This window comes from Stegodyphus dumicola, chromosome 1, assembly GCF_044657685.1.
Source record: "Stegodyphus dumicola isolate Sdum_Otavi_A_Nest chromosome 1, ASM4465768v1".
Lineage (NCBI taxonomy): Eukaryota > Metazoa > Arthropoda > Arachnida > Araneae > Eresidae > Stegodyphus > Stegodyphus dumicola.
In genome coordinates, this window is record NC_140768.1 from 166745978 (window position 1) to 166765760 (window position 19783).

Sequence of the window (19783 nt, forward strand, 5' to 3'; positions counted from 1 at the left end):
TTGGATATAGTGACAAGAAAAGCACGCCAAGAGGTATTAATAACTTCGTTTATCGCCGAGAATTCTCTTTCTTTCAATGTAGCTCCCAATTTAATTGAACTCTGCAAACAGTTGAGCCGCGATCAGACGGCACTAAACTCGTTGGAAATGTCCAGGACTACTGCATGTTATAAGATAAAATATGGGCTCGCAAAAACTATTAAGGAAAATATCATTAAAACTTTAAAGGAGACTCCATTTTCTCTAAATTTGGATGAAAGTACTAGCAATGCTCAAGAAAGTATACTGGAAATATTGGTGCAGTTTTATGACAACAATCAAAATGAAGTAGTTCATCATTTTGCATCTCTAAAGATGGAATCTTGCAATTCAGAAGCTATTTTTAAAGCAGTTGTTAATACTATTGAAGATAATAATATTCCATGGGCAAACTTAATTGGTGTATTAATGGACTCATTTAACACCACGTGTGGAAAAAAAAAGGGTGTTGAAACCAGACTATGATCAAACAAAGCACCCCACTTATTAGATATTGATGGTGACACATGTCACACAGCTAATAACTGTGCAAAAAAATTTGCTTCATGTTTTGATAGATACTTAGAAGATTTGTTTGATGACATCTATTTTGATATGAAAAGCTGCAGTAAAAGAGAAAATTTTTTCAAAATCTGTGAATCCCTTGCCATTAAAAAACTTAATCATATCTAATTAGTTTTACTTGAAGAGACCAGACCATAGGTGGGTGTACATTTTATGTGTTTTAGAAAGAATCAAAGATCTGTGGGATGCTCTTATTGCATTTTATTTTCACTACTTGGATAAAACTGATAAAGGGGATTATTTTTCTTATGTTGAAACTGTATACAATAAAAGAAATATTTCTGCAACTCAGAAAAAAATTGTTGAAGGGGTGTATTCTTGCTTGCATTCCCAACAACTCACAAAGGATGCTTTAGCTCGGAAAAAAAGAATACTAAAAGGGTTATTTGTTATGCAAAACAAAACTTTATTGCATATGGCATTATATTCAGCAGTATTACCAGAGTTCAACACATATATTAAATTATTTGAAAAAAAAAAAAAAAAAAAAAAAAAAAAAAAAAAAACCCAATGCTTCATTTAATACATTCCAGTATTTATAAATTGATGGCATAATTTTTCTCTTTTTTATGAAGCCAGAAAATATAGAGTGCACATCTTATAATGATTTATTAAAGGTTGATGTCACAAATCCAGAATTCCATCTACCTAGCAAAGTAATATTTACTGGTGCAGAAGCTTCCACTCTCCTGAAGAAATTATCAAAAAATCATCCAGTAGCAAAAGAATTCCAAATTTCTCTGATGAAAGCTTATACTAATACAGCACAGCATATGAAACAGAAATTACCCCTTAAAAGTTCATATCTAATTAGTTTTACAGCATTAGATCCAGAGCTAAGAGGTAAAACCAGTACAATATTAGCTTTTGAAAAATTATCATCTTTTATGTCCCATATTTTTAGTGATAATGAAAAGTCAAAAAGTAAAAGCTGAAATAAGGTTATACCAGAGTGATATTGATATCACCAAAGAAATGCTCTACGCATCTGATGAAAGTGGAAATCAAGTCAAGTGTACAATTGATAAATATTGGTCTAAAGTTTTTAATTTAAAAGAAGATTTCACAAATGATTATAAGTATCCTACATTGGCTAAATTGGTCAAAGCCTGCCTTAGCTGCTTCCATGGCTCATTAGTGGAAAGTGCATTCAACTTAATGGATACACTTGTCACTGACTATAGAACCTCTCTTAAGATTGATTCCCTAGATGCAGTGCAGACTATTAAATATGATTTAATGGCTTCTAAAGAAACCTCATGTGAAAAATATGGCTCAAAAAATCCAATTCACAAAGATCTCTTACTGAATATGAACAGAAGTTGGAAAACATATCAAGAGGACTTAAAAACATGTATTTCAGATGAGTCACCTATAAAAGTCTCTGAAAAACCTTCTACATTAGCAGAAAAGCAAACTGCTTCTACCTCTGCATGTGCAGTTCTCGAGGAAATTTCTTCAACTGTAAATGAGGAAAATAAAAGTCAACCTTCCTGCAATTATGAAGTTCACCACAAAAGAAAGACAAGCCCAAAAACATCAGAAAATAAAAAAAAGCAGCAGAAATTAGATAATTTTTTTAAAGAATTAATTCAGGTAATTTAAAATATTTACGTAAAATGTAGTAGTTTATATGTTTGAAAATTTATGGTTATTAATTTTGCAAAAAAAGTAATTCATTGAACTTTTATAATTAGGTCATTCAATACTTCATAATTGTAATTTTTCATTTCTCTCCCACCCCCTAGTGGAAACTTCAAAATGTCGATAGTAAGTCCGTAAAAGTTTCAGGGGATTTTTTGGGGTCCCACAAACACCCCTGAAACATGGATAAGTATCGAGCATCAATCCGTGGCAAGAAGTGGTACTCAAGCCCGCTTTTGTTCTGTTTTGAGCTAGTCTTACACAATGCTTGGCAACTGCATAAAACGTATGAAGAAAAGTCGATGGATTTTTTTGGAATATCTTCGACGAGTGGCATGCCATTATCGGGAGACTTATGGCCATTCTGCAAAATCAGGACAAGGAAGACCTTCTGCAAAATGCAATATTGATTCATGCTATGATGGAATGAATCATTTGATAGTAAAACAGTCAAAACAAACACGTGGTGCCCAATGTCACAAGAACAGTACTTTTCAATGTGAAAAATGTGATAGTGCTTTCTATGTGAAGTGTTCAGTTGAATGTCACACAGAATAATGTGATATTGTGTCCTTATGTATGAAATTTAAATCTGTGAAGTGTTCAGTCATTAAAAGCTACTTTCTAAGATAAATTCAAGAGTCTTATATAATACGTATGATACAACAATGGATTTACCTAGCGTTCCATTTTTGCAACACCACATAACTAACTATAAAATGGGTTGAGAAATTAATGTTTGGTCTTTAAATTCTTGTTTCTTATATTTTTTTAGCTAACATATTTTTAATATGTTAGTAAAATTAATTTCATGCATATTTCTGAAAAATTAAACCTCCGGCATAAATTAGTTAAATAAACAACTTCAAGGAGCAAATGAAACTCTTGTCGATGCAAAAGCGAAGATGTTTGGTTTCACTGCCTTTATTAAATTATGTCGGGCATATATTTACAATAGAATTTTGAAAAGTTTCATTGGCTCCAAAAATATGAATTGACTGATAACGCTATAAATTTTCCAATCATCTTAAAATTTTAACGGCTGATTTAAAAGAAAGATTTTGTGATTTGAAACAATTTGATTTCCTAACTTGGATGATGCAGCCAATGTTAGTGGATTTGGCTGATATTTCAAATGTGCAGTATCAAGAGGAGCTCACAGAAGTGCAAAATGATGAGCCTATTAAAACTTTATTTAATATAAAAGGGGCAATGGCATGGCTTTGTGAGGAAACCGAAATCAAATATCCAAATCCAACAAAATGTGCGAGAGAACTTTTGTTACTGTTTCCATCTTTATATTTAGCTGAACGCAGATTTAGTGTCATAAATGATGCTAAAAAAAGAAAACATTTGATATAATAAACCAGGGAAACTTGAGACTGAAATTAATTAAATTGGAGCCTGACACAAAATCTCTTTACAGCGAGCATGAAGTGCTAGGATCTCACTAAATTTAAATAATTAGTAATCACTAATCTTTAAAATAATGTAGGAAAAAACTCACTAAAATTATTTTCTACTTGTATCTCAGTTTTCCATTATATGTTTTGAAAGTTTACTTACTGTGCTTGCTCACAAAATTTCCTAGTGATTTTTTCCTAAAACCTATCATTCAAGTTTCTTTTGTGAATATTTCAATTTTTTAATATTAAAAATTATGTATATGCTAGGGGAAGCATTAGAATTTTAGAGAGGATTAGGTGGGGCAAAGCACAAAAAAGGTTGGGGAGTACTGTTCTAGTCGGTAGTAAGCCTTGTGAAATATTTCTCCAGACCGCAGTTCTAGAACTAAACTAATGCTGAACATCACAACATTTTTCAGCTGGGATCATCTGTGCAATATAAGCAAGATGCAGCTAAATTTCGAGCTTTGATAATGAAGTCCCACTGATTTGCCTGCAGAATCATTTCAGATTTTATTTTGTATATTTTCCATGCTAATTTCCTATCATATGGTGAGAGATTAATCTCAGAAGGAGATAATTAAACCAGGATGTAGTTCAAACAAGATGAGGTGGGATATTGTTTCTACATAAAGCTGGATATAGAAATTTAGCTTCTAATCTTAGAATTTCTTTCTACAGTCTCTTGTTTACTGCTGAAATTTCATCATTAACATTATTTATATATTTCTCAAGTTTCTCTCTTGAGGTGGTTACTTTGTTCACAGCATTCACCATTTCTCCTTTAACTGTAGCAGTAATATCCTTCTTTCACTGTGATAGAGTTCATTTCAGCAGAAATCAGCTCTGTTTCTTCCCAGCTGGTAACAGTAATTTCTGTAATAGCTTTCAGCTGCTCTTCCATCTTTCTGGTTTGGGGCATTTGGAGAGATCCAACGAGTTGCAGGCTATGATTTTGTTGATATCTCTTTAAATAATCGCTTCATATAATCAGGAAGAAATTAACAACTTATAATGAATGTTGGCGATACCCAGCAGAGTAAAATAGCTGTAGATCTAAAAAAGTATGCAGATATTAAATAATTCCTCCTGAACATACACAAAATATTATTAAGTGCCTAAATCGCAAATCAGCTAACTGTTAAATTTCACAGCTGATTGAGAACTGTCTCCCAAATTCTTATAGGGCTTCAAATTTGTAATTTCCAAATCTTCTGAAAAACTGTTGAATATCACCAACTTAGTGACATGAATTGTCACTAATGTTCATTAAGAAAATACTTTCCTTTATCGTGCATTCAGTGTGAATTTGTTTTACAATTTTAAAATTGTTGGACTCAGAATTCAAATATTTACGATTCTCTGTAAGTCACAAATTTGATTTAAGCATACGAGGGCCCTCCAAAAAGCATGTTTTGCACATTACCAAAAGATAGTGCTGCAAAAGGAATAAAGACACGAAGGCACAAGCTGGGTAATTTCTAAATGTAGCTGTTGTGTACAGCAGTTATAATTTCCCGATCGCTAACATAATGTTGTCATAGAGTGCAAAGATGTCTCCTTTTATTTCCTTTGCAAGGTGTGGTCCATGGTAAAATTTTTTAACACACAAAAGATAGCATCAATCAAAATCCATCATCAATTGTGTTTAGTGTTTGGGCCGTATGTGATAAGCAAGTAGATGGTTCATCGTTGGTGTCAGGATATTTCCAAAGGTTGACAAATGTCCATGACGAACAGAGCTATCTCTCATCAATGATGGTCTAGTGGGGCAGGTGCGGCAGTGCGTTCTGCAGAATCGTCGCTTTATTGTTATAAAACTCGGTATCTGCTTCCCATGGCTATCGTGAAATTGTTGTGAACCACCTGTTATTCCCAAAATTTTGTGTCAGGTCGAGGCCAGAGAACCTTACCACCAAACAACAAACAAAATGCATAGGAGCAGCAGTGAATTTTCTACAGTGGTACTGCAATGAAGGCGATGAGTACCTCAAGAGGATTGTTATACATGATTAGATGTGGGTTGCTCATTTCGCAGAAACCAAGCAGCAGTTGATGCTGATGTGATGAGCAAGTAGATTGTTCATCGTTGGTGTCAGGATATTTGCAAAGGTTGGTAAAATGTCCATAACAAACAGCGCGATCCCGCATCAATGATGGTCTAGTGGGGCAGGTGCGACAGTGCATTCTGCAGAATCATTGCTTTATTGTTATAGAACTCGGTAGCCATTTCCCCTGGATATCATGAAATCGTTGTGAGACTACCTGATATTCCCAAAATTTTGTGCCAGGTGGGGGGGGCGAAGAACCTTACCACCAAACAACAAACAAAATGCATAGGAGCAGCAGTGAATTTTCTATACTGGTATTGTAATGAAGGCAATGAGTACCTCAAGAGGATTGTTGTACATGATTAGATGTGGGTTGCTCATTTCGCAGAAACCAAGCAGCAGTTGATGCTGATGTGATGAGCAAGTAGATTGTTCATCGTTGGTGTAAGGATATTTGCAAAGGTTGGTAAAATGTCCATAACAAACAGCGTGATCCCTCATCGATGATGGTCTAGTGGGGCAGGTGCGACAGTGCATTCTGCAGAATCATTGCTTTATTGTTATAGAACTCGGTAGCCATTTCCCCTGGATATCATGAAATCGTTGTGAGACTACCTGTTATTCCCAAAATTTTGTGCCAGGTTGGGGGGGGGGCGAAGAACCTTACCACCAAACAACAAACAAAAAGCATAAGAAAGCAGTGAATTTTCTACAATGGTACTGTAATGAAGGCAGTGAGTACCTCAAAAGGATTGTTATATGTGATAAGATGTGAGTTGCCCTCTTCACAGAGAAACCAAGCAGCAGTTGATGCTGTGGTGTCACAGTGGGTCTCTGTGTGGGCTAAATTTAAGCCCAAACAGAAATTTATGTGTACTGTCTTCTTAAACAGGAAAGGCATTCTTGCACTTTGACTTCTTGCTGAAGAGTGCCATGTTGAATGCTAAATATTAGTGCACAACACTAGAGAATTTGTGATGAGCGATTCAGAATAAGAGGCTGCTCAGTCCTGGTGTTGTGTTTCTCTACGACAACACTTGCAATTCCACAAAAAATCAGCTGCAGAAGCTTACCTGGGAAGTGTTTGATCATCCACAGTATAGTCCCAATCTTGCTCGGAGCGACTTCTATGTGTTCTTGCACCTGAAGATGGGCATCACTTTCCCACAAAGACATACAAACAATTGTGACACATTGCAGCAGACACCTATGACACTGGACTACAAAAACTTATACCATGGTATGACAACTGTTATATTTCAGGTGGTTTTTGTATTAAAAAGTAGCTGAAATATTGCTGTCTTTTGCAATAAATCTTTCCAGGTAATTATGTTTTGTTTCTTTTTATGGGCCATGGGAAACTTACTTTCTGCATTACCCTCATAAAATAAATCTTATCACCAATAAACCAACAACCAAATAAATAAATAAGTAAAATAATACACACTATTCAACGATAAAAAAAAGTGCAATAAGAAGAATTTAAATACTTACATATATTCCCAAGGGTATCTTCTGTATGTTTAGCTGGAGAAGATTTGAATTTGTACTGTTTTAAAATTTTAATTTTTATTACTCATAATATTTTAGTACTCTGGAGATTATCATTAAAATCTTTGCCTGATATATTAGTGAAGGAATTTTATTGTATAATTTTAATTTACATTTTTAGTATCAGTTAAACCAGTTTAAGCAAGGGGAGCAAAGCTATTTGCTTTTAGGACATGAACTGCTATGGAGAAGTGATGTTTATATCATACATTTGGAGGAGTAGTGACATGATAATTATGCCTCTAAGCCTCAATCCTATAATAATAGTTCTTATGTTCTTCCGCTGAGATATCCTTGAAGGATTTTAAATATATTTAAATAAAAATGCACTTTTTTCCCATTAAAAAATTAAGGTGTGTCCCTCCCCCTTTAAAGTCGTAATCGCATTTTTGTGAAAAATCTGCAGTTGCGAATAAACTACAATATATATTGCATTTGTAAAATTTAAGAAATTTTATGGACTATACATTACCCCTCCAACCAGTGGAAGCTGATATAGCTTGGTTATTTTCCTGTGTTAAATGTAAATTTGGCAACTTCTCTCGAGAAACTTCTCCAAGATGTAGATAGCCCTTGTGTAGTTACAGTTACTTCACTAACCTATTTATGAAATTCATTTCATGATTTTGTAACATCTTTAATATTTCCAGTTAATCTTTTTTTTTCCCTCTTTCTAGTGTGAAAACAATTGTTCATGAAAAACAATATGCCAATGAAAGTTCAGTATCTGGTGCTATCTTCAATAAGAGCTTACATGGTAAATATATTTTTATATTCTACAGTTTCTTTGCTGAGAACTTTTTCTCCATCAGATGTTAATCATGTCATGAAGTTTCTTCATTTGTGATTATTGTTCCTTATAAAATCATGATAATAGAGTAAAATACTTAATCCCCCCTCTTCGTTCCTTTAATCATGGAGCCTTTTGTCAATCAGCCATTTGCCAAAAATTGTGGCTGAACCCACAAATCATTGAATTCCCCCCCACACAAATTTTGTCTTGTTAGATGTATAACAAGACTAGAAATATAGACTCTGAAAGTTATTCATTTCTTTTGTATGAAACAGGCTGTTTTAATTGGATTTTAAGTATCTTCAATTAAATTACTTCAGTTAACCCTCTGAGCAGCACAGAATTTTAGATCTGTCATGAAGACCAGTATTTAATAAATTATTTACACTGTTGGCCACCGTAAGTGCAACACCCTGAAGAAACCATGCAAATAACATGAAATTTACAACATGCATTAGCAGAGTTGAGATATGCAAATGATTAGAATTTCAACGCAGACGCAAATCACGCGTGCCTGTGGCACCACTTCAAAGTGCTGTTTAAGGCTTGGAGTTTTCGATGATTTCAAGGTCGAAAGTTATGGTTTTCTTGTGGATCATCGTTTGATCAAGTATCCAAGTTTGACAGAGGAAGGATAGTGGCGTATCGAGAGCGTGGATTATCTTTCAGGCAAATCGGTAGTCGTGTTGGACAAAACCAAAAAACTGTAATGCAGATATATGACCATTGGATGCAGGAGGGTACGACGGACCAACGTGTTCGATCGCATTCACCTCAGTGCACCACTTCATGTGATGACAGGAACATTGTGCGCATGGCAGTGATGGATTGCTCAGTCACATTTGAGCCATAGCACAGCACATTCAGTCTGTAACGCATCATCCAGTGTCGGTGCATACCATTCGATACCGTTTACAGCAAAGTGGTCTGTCCGCAAGATGTCCATTGCTTCGTCTACCCTTGACGCAGAATAACAGACGTTTCCGCTGCCAATGGTGCAATAAAAGAAGGATGTAGACAGTAGAATGGAATGAAATTGTCTTTACTGACGAGTCACGCTTCTGTCTGCAACACCATGATTGTCAGATTCGAGTCTGGAGACACCTTGGAGAGAGGATGCTGAACAGCTGCGTTATGCACCGCCACACTGGTCCTGCATCGGGTATTATGGTTATTGGGCAGTATTGGATATTACTCTCACACTCCTCTAATACGCATTGCCAGTACTTTAAACAGCCAGCACTACATCTCCGAGGTGTTGGAGCCAGTTGTCCTTCCTTACCTTCAGAGCTTGCCCACAGCCATATTTCAACAGGATAATGCACAACCACATGTGCATTGTCCAAGGGTTCTTCGTCAATTACCAGATTGAATTGCTTCCCTAGCCAGCTCGCTCTCCGGGTCTTTCACCAATAGAAAACATGTGGTCCATGGTTGCTGAACGATTGACCCAGATTACATCCCAAGCTGCTGCACCAGATCAACTTTGGCAACGTGTGGAAGCTGCTTGGTCTGCTGTACCCCAAGAACACATTCAAAGTCTCTTTGAATCAATGCCGAGGCGTGTGGCAGCAGTGATCTATAACAATGGCGACTACTCTGGCTACTGATTCTGGAAGGAACCACACTTTACAGAAGTTTATAAATTTAATCATTTGATACTTGATCAACATTTTTGTTGTAATATCTCTTGTCTTTCTTGGTGTTGCAATTTGGGTGGCCAGCCGTGTATTTTAGTCTGTATTTTCATAAACGTACATTCATTAAGATGATATTTACATTATCAAAGAAAGTAAGCAAAATATCTTAAATTATAAGCTAATATATGCCAAGTAGCAAAACTTCTAATGACCAGATAAAGCCGTTCATAACGCTCAAAGGGTAAAATATATAATATAACATGGATGGGCAAACTACGGCCCGGAGGACAAATCCGGCCACAAATAGAATTTTTATTTGATGGTCCGAAGCAAATTAAAAGAAATATATTATTTATATATTCATCTTCTTTTCTGCTTTGTTTAAATATTACTTTTTTTCAAAGGACTGATGATCTTTTTACTTTCTCTATTTTTGTTCTACAAAACATAAATCAACAGAAATACCAAGCACAGACAGCTTTTAATCGGTAAAAATGTTAAAAGCGGAAGTTCTTTGTGTGTTATAGCTGTAGATTGTCGCCAGCAAGCGTCATCTCTTTCTCAGGGAGCAGACATATGGGAATCCAATATAGGCGAATTGGACCTCACATGTGGCAGACTGCGCATTTTAAGCTCCAGCCAGTGGCTTTTCCTTTTGGTGCGAGTTCTAATATTACTGATTGTGTACGGAAAGATTGCGAACATAGCATCTTTGCAAACAGTGGTAAAATTATTAAAAGTATACCCGAAATGTCTACTAAATACCTAAAGTTAATTCAGAATGCCTTGCTTTTAATGTTGAATGGACCTGGAAATATTTTTTACAGTTTTAAAAGATAAACCAGTGTGTCTCATCTGCAATGAAGCTGTAGCAGTCTTCAAAAAATATAACATTTCCTGTCATTTCACATCAGCACAGAAATTCCAATTACGAAGCAATGTCCGAATATGAAAGAAAACAAAATGCAGAAAGTCTATAAAAAATTATCAGGCTGATAATGCAGCACGCAATGAATTGGAAGTTGATCTGTCATCACTGTCCTTATCTTAAGGGCAGATGTTTTTATTTTATTTGGCTTATAATTCCTTACTAAATGTAGTATTTCATCTCGATGTACTCCGTCTTTGATATGATTTAAATTAAATTCCTCATCATTATAATTCGCTTCCAATAGTGAAGAAAGTGACACAGAGGTTATTGAAAATGAAAAAATTTCAATTGATAAATTAGTCGGTATTCTCAACACAGCAATTATAGGACTTGAACAGCTGAAGTTTGTAACTGAACAAGAAATTATGTCTGTTTATAGAATATTAAGTTCTTTTTTTTTTTTTTTTTTTTTTTTTTTGTAAATTTTGATACCCTTTAGATCATAATTATTCTTTATTTCATAAATTACGGTTTCATATTTTTAATTTTATAATTTCTGCATGTCATCTTACCAGATTTAAACTGATGATCTATAATCCGGAATCACCGAAGTCCCGACGAGTTCGGATTAACGACTTTTGACTGTATTTCAGAAGTAGACTGACAGATGAGCATTTAGCCTCATTCCTTAGAATCAGTACATCTCACTTCTAACTCCAATTTAAGGAACTTCTAAAAATGAAATCGCAATTTCATTCATCTCATGAACATATTTAAATTGTAATACATGTATAATTTTTTTTTAATCTGATAAAAATTTATCCTGGCCCGCCAAACTTTTTATTTTTTTTCCCTCCCCGATTTTTGGCCTGCGAACTGAAAATTTTGCCCTTCCCTATAATATACTATTATTATTATTATTAGGCCGGTAAGTAGAATGAATTTTAGATGTAATTTTTTTGTTTTTAAATGAGTTACTGTTCTTTTTTGAAGAAGTCAGATTATTCATGAAAAAATGCTGAATGGTTCACCAAGTCCTTTCAGAAGTAAAGGAAGCCCTTCAAATTATACTTTTGCATAATTTGGTGGCTTTTCTTTATTCTCGAATTCGAGAAATTGTTCATTATTTTATTCTATTATGGCTCAAGTAAATTTGCAAAACTGCTGAAAGTATTTTGACTGGTTGCAAATATGAGTTAGATGAACTACGTTAGCAAAACATGCAGATTCTATTTAGATAAGTATATATACTAAATAATATTGATTATATTATCTCCTAAGATTAATTATAGTAGAATTATCTGAAAAGAGTGAATTCATATTTAGTAAGTTCTATGTTGAAAGATGTTTTGAAGTAATTTGAATGTAAATTGTTAAAAATGTTTAACGAGGACTTGAATTAAATCATGAATAACACAAGTTCAATTGCATAAGGTATATATTAAAAGCAAGTAATTATTGCCATTGATCGAAATTACCTGACTTTTTAAGCGGAACAAACCAACTCCCATTCAATGAACAATGATTAAGAAATAAATACGAAGGTGTTTCGTCCTTTACTCAAGCAATAAGGCGATGCCAAACCGGCAATTCAATCTGGTCCAAATATTTCCATGAATAAGAACCAATGCAGAGAACCAAAGAACTCGTTCCGATTAAGCATTTTAGCTAATTCAGTTTTGAATGAAAAGCAATTTCTGCAGTAAAATTGATATCGCTCGAGTAACTGTCCCCCGACACCCTCATATTTATGCATTTTAGTACAATATTATTTACACTGTTAAAAATTTGGTTCAATGTTTCACTAAATTATGGTACTGAAAAAGTTGCAGCCAAAAGATTGTGAAACATTGAACCATTATTTGGTGCTTTGGCTGAACCATTACGTGGTAATAGGTTGTACCATAATTTGGTGCTTTGGCTGAGCCATTATTTGGTAATAAGTTGAACCATTATTTGTTCCTTTGTCTGAACTATTATTTGGTAATAGGTTGAACCATGAATTGGCAATATGTTAAATGGACTAGATTACAGTATAAATTGAGAATATCTTAAACCATTAACTATAAATTATAGGAAATTATTTGAGAGCTCGAGCATAAAATTTAATATTGGCCATTTTCTGGTATTTTTTATTCAATTACTATATTGGCTCTTTGGCCTGATTTTTTTTAAAAATTCATTACATCTATGAGTAAGCAATTTGCAAATTGCTTATGCTAATTAGTATATAGCAATAATTATTGACAATTTGGCTAGCATAGCAATTTGGTTTATTTGCATAAGATCATGATTCAGTTTTTACGAAACTGAATGCCTTACACACCAATATAAATAAGCTAATATATAAGTGCTCATTGCAAGAGCTGAATTTCAATAAAAATTCATGCTTGATATACTTGTAAATTAAATTGCATTGCTTGTTGTTATTACCTTTATTGTTTAATTTCACTAAATATACATAACTGCTGTACATTAGAAAAGTAGATTTACCCATTCTTAAATCATTTTCATACAAGTTACTTGGTTTTTACATCTCTGCATGAAAATCAGTAAACTAGTAATCTTCTTCTTTTATATCATCATATTATATAACAGAATTCTAATGATGTATTACAGTTTGTCTTGACAATAATCTCTAAACGGTGTATCTAAATTACAGCTTTTATCCAATATTGATTTTCTTTTCTACAGACATACATAGCTTCGAGATTAGATTCAAGCTCTCCAGTATTGTTTCATAATTAGAAAATGTGTATTTTGTCTCTGACCGCTTCCTTTAGTATATCTAATAATTTTTATTATTTTTAAAATTATTTATTTATTTTATTATTATTTTCTTGAAGGGAGTGTTTACCTTTATGCTGATGATGAAGAAGAATTCTTAAATCATAGTAATATAGCTGAAATTCATAGAAAAACTTGTGAAGAATCTGGAATAATATCTGATGTCACTGATAAGCGAATGGAAGAATTGCAGAGACGAAATACTTTATGCCCACCGCATCTACAGTCTGTTTATCCAGTGGAGCTGCAGGCTGCTACACCAGTAAAATCAGAAACATTTTTTGGTGAACTTCAGAAACCTCAGAAGGTAAAAAATATTTCTGTGAAAAGAAAGTTGGATTCATCTATACCATGTGCAGCTGCTGGGCAACATTTGCTGAAAAAGGTGAGTAAATTCTCAATCCTAGATACCTGCCCCCCCCCTTCTCAAAAAACTGTTAGAAAATTTCATATCCATGGCATAGTGTTTTTTAACATTTTTATTTGGTACCTAGAAATTTTATTCTGCCTTTAAAAATTGTCTAAATTTAAAGAAAAATTTACGCACTACTTTATTATTAATTAATCAAAATCGGGCGTTGGTGTGATAAATATATTTCTACATTAAATGAATAATACAAGTTTAACCTCTTAAATCTACCAGTCTTGGTTTCTGAGCATTTCTGAACCATAGAGATTTGCAGAAAACAAAAATTAACCTTTGAAAGTCACACACCAGGAAAAGAGGCTGTATATTTTACTTCAAGATGCCTAATTGATTAAATTTAATTTTTCATGTCTGTAAGAGATGACATAAATTATGTATTAAATTTATATATTCCATTAATTTAGATATAAAATAAAATTTACTAAATTTAGCTCCATGTTATTAATTGAATTTGTTTTATATTTCATAGTACGCCTGTTTAATTAAGTATTTATGCTAGCTTTTGTTTAACTTGCTGTTTAGGATTAATCCTTGCAATTCATGAAATTGTTCTAATTTATTCTTGAAAATGTAGATGCCTTTTCTAAATTTTAAATCGTTCACAACAGGCACCTCAGTTACTGAATCGCTGTCTCATGACTTGTGGAGGCAAGCAATTCATACTACTAAGCTTAACGTTGAGGGAGAATTTGCATAAATTAAATTTTTTGTTCCAGTTTTTGGGGCATTATGAGTGGAGTACTCACCAGAAAGACATTTTTTTTTCTTTTTTATTTGCCATTTAGGTGTAACAAATATGTTGTTTTCCATCACATGGCTACCCCCCCCCCAAAAAAAAAAAAAAAAAACTCAGCGTTGAGAACCAGAGCTGTAAAGCCGGTAGGGAGAATGACTGACACCTGCTAAAATTTTAGATTATGGCTCCCTCATATATATTGTTACGTTATTTCCTTCCTGCACGTTTGTATGGGGTTCATATGGATTTTGAGTGCATAATGACAATACTACTTGATGTATCAAAACACACTTTATTTATTTACCTATATTGATAGGACAGCTCCAAAACACTTTTACAGTCGTCGCTGGAACAATCAGCGACACAGCCTTTACACTGTCAGGCAGTAACGGTGGAGACAGCTTCATTGCAAAGTGCCAGAGTACAGCTCCCGACACTGCTTAGTCGTTCTCGGAACTCCACATACTCTCGAGACTCTCCGCGCTACAACTCGCGATGCATTCGACGACCCACTCTGCATTCGTTGCTCGGCTGTCAACTCGATCGACTCCGCACGAACTGACTAACTCGAGACTCACTATATCGTATTCTAGACGAGGCGGCACTAACTCGATACTAACCCACTCTCCGCATATAAGCTGGGTTTATATAGCTTTTGGCTCGAGAACATTCTGGGCTAAACCAGTAAGAATTTGTTCCAGAAGTATGGATGGCATGTCGCCAGATGAACGATTTCGTGCCAAATGTGGCAACCCTAAAACTGCTTTGCGGGGAAGCCATCTCACCGTGCCTTGACATTTCGTAACACTGCCCCCTCCCAAGGACTGCATGTTCCGGGCAGTACAACCCTTGTTCAGAAGCCAAATTTGATACAATCAAACCGCTTGAAAACATACAAATAATATTTAAAAAAAAAAAAAAAATATTTACACTATGTACAAGTTATATACACAAATTAAACGCATAATAATTTTAAATAATACAAATTAAAGTTCTGAATGAATTTCAGTCTCGGTCTTTTCATTAAGTTATACCCAGGTCAAATACTTTTCCACTGCAGTTCTCAGATGCATTTGTGTTTTGCATATCACAGTCTGATGATTCTGTCCTTTCAGACTTTTCATCCACAGGAAGATGTGAAACAGTTTCTTCACCACTCTATAGTTCATTCCCATCATGTATACAGTTTACCTTGGTATTTTCAGCCACTGGTACATGTTCACTTTCCTCCGTTTCCTGCGAACAAGCTCCAAATTCTGCATCAGAATCATGAACGGAGCCCAATACTTTACAAACGCAAGTATCCTGTCTTAAAATCAAGTCCGTGTCTGCATAATCTGTATTAGGAGAGACACACTCAGTTTGTGGAGTGGGTGAATTGCAATACTGGAGCACACTGCTTAAGCTGCACATCAACTTCTCTCATCTCTCCATCACGTGCCTTTTCAGATGGTTCAATACTCGTTAATTGCGACTTCATAACTTAACTATCAGTTTCTACCAACTTTATTGTCGCATTTTCGCGTTCTTCCATCTTTACTTCAAGCATTTGAGAATCGGGAACTTTATATACATGAATTATTTCTTCACCTTTTTCAGAAGCTTTACAAGCCACTTCGTTTATTTCTTCATCTTTACAAACAATATTGTCACTTTCTTCAGTTCAACTTCGGACACCTGAAGGATGAGAAGCATCTTTCCTGTCTTTTTCTTCCATCTTTTTGTTCTCTTTCTTTAATCTCGTTAGATATTTCATGCATCATTTCTTGATCTTTCTCAGGCAGTTCATTAGCTACTTCCTTCATTTCTTCATCCTTTTCTCGAGATGCCACTTCTCTCATTTCCACATCATCTTTTATGGCTCCAGTTTCTTCTGTAAGCTCCCCTTACACCTGTCGGAGTTGATGTCATACCTTTTCTTGGCTGATATTTATTTCTGCTCGTCGGGTTTTCTTCTCCTCCAGTCCGGCTTTCATCTCTTTCAGTCCGGCTTTGATCTCGGCTGTTATCTCTTTATATCCAGCTTTTATCTCATCATATCCGCCTTTTATCTCAGCTAAAATGTCCATCAAACTCTTCATCTCCTCCGCGATGGCTTTCCTCTGCTGGCGGCGGGTCACTGGCATTCACTCGCAAATCCCACTTCTGACAGCAGTTGTTATATATTTTCTGTCTTCATGTTCATATGGGGTTCGTGAGGATTTGGAGTGAATAAGGACAATACTACTTGATGAAGTATCGAAACACACTTTATTTACCAATATTGATCAAGACAGCTCCAAAACACTTTTACAGTCGTCAAAGATCTACTATACACTCGCTGGAACAATCAGCGAACAAATTACCTTTTACCCAAAAATCTGCCTATCCCTGATTCCGACTCTACAGTCCTGTTGAGAACACAAGTGCATTTGTTTATATCATCTAAGCAATTAAATAACTATTAAGTTGTTCAAAAAAGTTTAATATTTATTTGTTTACTTTATTAAAGATTTATTTCGATATCAGTTGTTTAAGTTGCTTCATTTTCATTTTTCACTTTCTCTTTAATTTTGTAGATTTCTCATAATTGTACTCATAATTTCTTGTTCGGTTACATTGATGAAGGTCCTAACTTGTCAATCGCTCCCTCGCCCAGTAACCTATCTTTCACTATTGGTAGCAGTATTTTCTGGTTCTAGAACCATACTACAGATTTTTCCATCCATTAATTGATTGATAATTGAGGAGCATTGTTATCTCTTTGAAAATTCTACTTTTTATCTTGCGTCTATCTCACGCTGAGGCAGTTAAGCCTGAAATGTATTAGTTTAGTTTATTATACTTGTGTTTATTTCTTGCACAGGCTTAAGTCTTATCTGTGTCCTGAATAAGTAAATTCCTACATATATTTAAGGCTTATTGAGGGCTGGCACTAGAGCCTGATGCTGTCTCTGTGGTTCATAAATTCTCCTACCAAGCACTTCCCTTTGTCTTCCCTAAGTTCTGCCGCCCATTGTGGCTATACAAGCCCTGGTGCTGTTTCTGGGTTTATGTGAATATCAGATCAGTTATTCTTAATTCAAATAGCACTAATTGCAATCTTTTGGCCTATAAGTATCATTAACAAAATCTATTTTTAGCATATGGACAGAATTTTTTGTTAAATATTTTCTCATCAACATTTCTTAGCACATTTATTTAATTTAACAACTCGCCGAGCATAATGTCAACATAAAAGGTTACCATACTCTTTATTATTCAATTACATAAAAAAATTGTTTAAGCATTGCTACATGAGTCATTACTCAAGTTGTCATGTGATGAAAGCAAAATATAATAAATAATAATTAACCAGGTTATTGTCAGGGATGTGAAATATTAGTAGGTGTAAGTCAATGGTGTATCTATGCGAAATGTTTCGATTTAAGATGTATAACCAAGCAGATACGCAGCAACGAAGCCAAATTATTGATCCTACAAATTTATGCTAAAATGATTGTTAGCCAATCTCATGAATAACTAGGTATTTTATTTAGTAAAGTGAAATTAAGAATCGGGGCTCTCCACATTTTATTACGCGCAGAGGGGGGGAAATCAAATGTTTATGCGTAAATCGTAACCCCCCCAATTGCTTCATTTTCAATTAAAATAATTTTTTTAAGTTGATTTGCAATCTCTAACAGCAAATATTTTGTCTTCTTGTTGCTTTGTATTCCTTACTTTTCTATGCAATTTGAGATTATCCTTTGTGTTTGAAGAACTCTCAGTATGTTGTGCATTTAAATGTTTGTGAAAAAATAAGGAAACAAACCTAGATTTTGAAAATGGAAAAATGGCTAGGCTTGACTAAGCAAAAAAAATTATCTTTCACAGATGATGGATCCAGGACAATCTATCTACTAGTACTAAGAATATTGAAAAGAAAAAGAAAAAAGCAATTTTATACGAAATATAATGAAAGTTATTTATCATTTGAGTTTACTTGGAATAGAGATGAAATGGACCCTCAATGTGTGTTTTTTGTGGTGAACTGTTATCCAATTAAAGTATGAAACCTTCATTTCTTAAGACATTTTAAATCTAAGCAAGCCAATTTAAAGGGTAAATCTAAATTATTATAATTAAAATATTATAACTTAAATTTTGACAATTAAAATGACAGTTTTTAATCTATTTTATGTGTGTATATTTAATACAAATAGCCACTAGATTGTGCAAATTCCAAAATAGATGTACATGTAATATATTTTAATATTTCTGTTGAGAAATTGAATAAGTTTTTTCAATTTTTGTTTAGATGGTATGCATTACTCGAAATATTGAGAACTGTTGCTTTGTACAAATTAGCCACTATTCAAAAAGACTATTTTCTAACAAGGATATGGCATTAAAGGTGCCTGTATTTGTGTAAAGGTTGCTTTTTTCAAATTAGAAACTGATCTGCATAAGGATGTTTGTACATGATGAAGGTCTGTCTTTACAAACAGGAACTGACTTTGCATGAAGTGTGCAGATACCTTTATGCAAGTTGTGATGTCACTTTTTAATAAAACACCAATGTGAAACAGTCTGAAAATTTAAGGTGATGAAATGTGATATTCTATGCTATTTTACAGGACTGAAGCTTTCTCTCTTGCAATGTCTGTCTTTTCTGTTAAAATAAGCAACCCTTCCCTCATTATTTTAACATTTTTCTCATGTGTGTGGATATATTGTTGTAAGGTTGCAAATTATATCCTAGAATAACTGAACTAAATTCAGCATAAAAGGGGGGGTGATCAAGTATTACATCTTTCTCAAAACTTCAAGAAAATATCAATCACTTCTTCCAATTTTGTGAAACTTCTAGTGATTATTGACACTTGGTAATTTTCCTTACAATATGAGAAAATTTTCCGCAGCATGTTGTTTGAGTGAACATTATCCTTTTATAGGAACAAAAAGTTGCTTTAATCAGTGGTATTTATAAATTTGTTCAATATGAATGACCACTAGCTTTAATACATGGATCACAATTATGAAGTGCATGTCTTGTTCTTCTGCAGGAGTGACACTGTTTCTGGTGACAAAGTCTTGAGGGGAGTCAGTTTGCATCCCATAAACAAGATTTACCATTGTGATGCCATGTACTGCAAATGCTGGTTATTCATATGAACAATACTTGTGCATAGTGCTTTGTTGGTGAATACTTTCCTATCCATTATTGATGAAAATATCTTAATCAAAATCAAGTGCAAATTTAGTTTTCTATATATCAAGTAGATAATTTGAAAGAAGTTGAAGATTTAGGTA

The 19783-nt window shown here is 34.2% G+C and overlaps 1 protein-coding gene across 3 annotated transcripts in view; it reads left to right on the top strand.

The window, feature by feature from the left end:
- The window catches only part of LOC118192107 (uncharacterized), a 243404-nt gene that overhangs the window by 222134 nt on the left and 1487 nt on the right, over positions 1-19783 (top strand). The window contains exons 18-20 of one of the 3 annotated variants that reach the window (XR_015042879.1): positions 7933-8012; positions 13406-13731; positions 18365-18537. Coding sequence is in view for 1 of the 3 variants with exons in the window: in XM_085822981.1 (XP_085679107.1) it covers positions 7933-8012; positions 13406-13731 (406 nt within the window). In the remaining 2 variants the exon portion in view is untranslated. Of the gene's footprint in view, positions 1-7932; positions 8014-13405; positions 13732-18364; positions 18538-19783 lie in introns of those variants that run through there. The other 2 variants (XM_085822981.1, XR_015042880.1) reach the window with 2 other exon arrangements.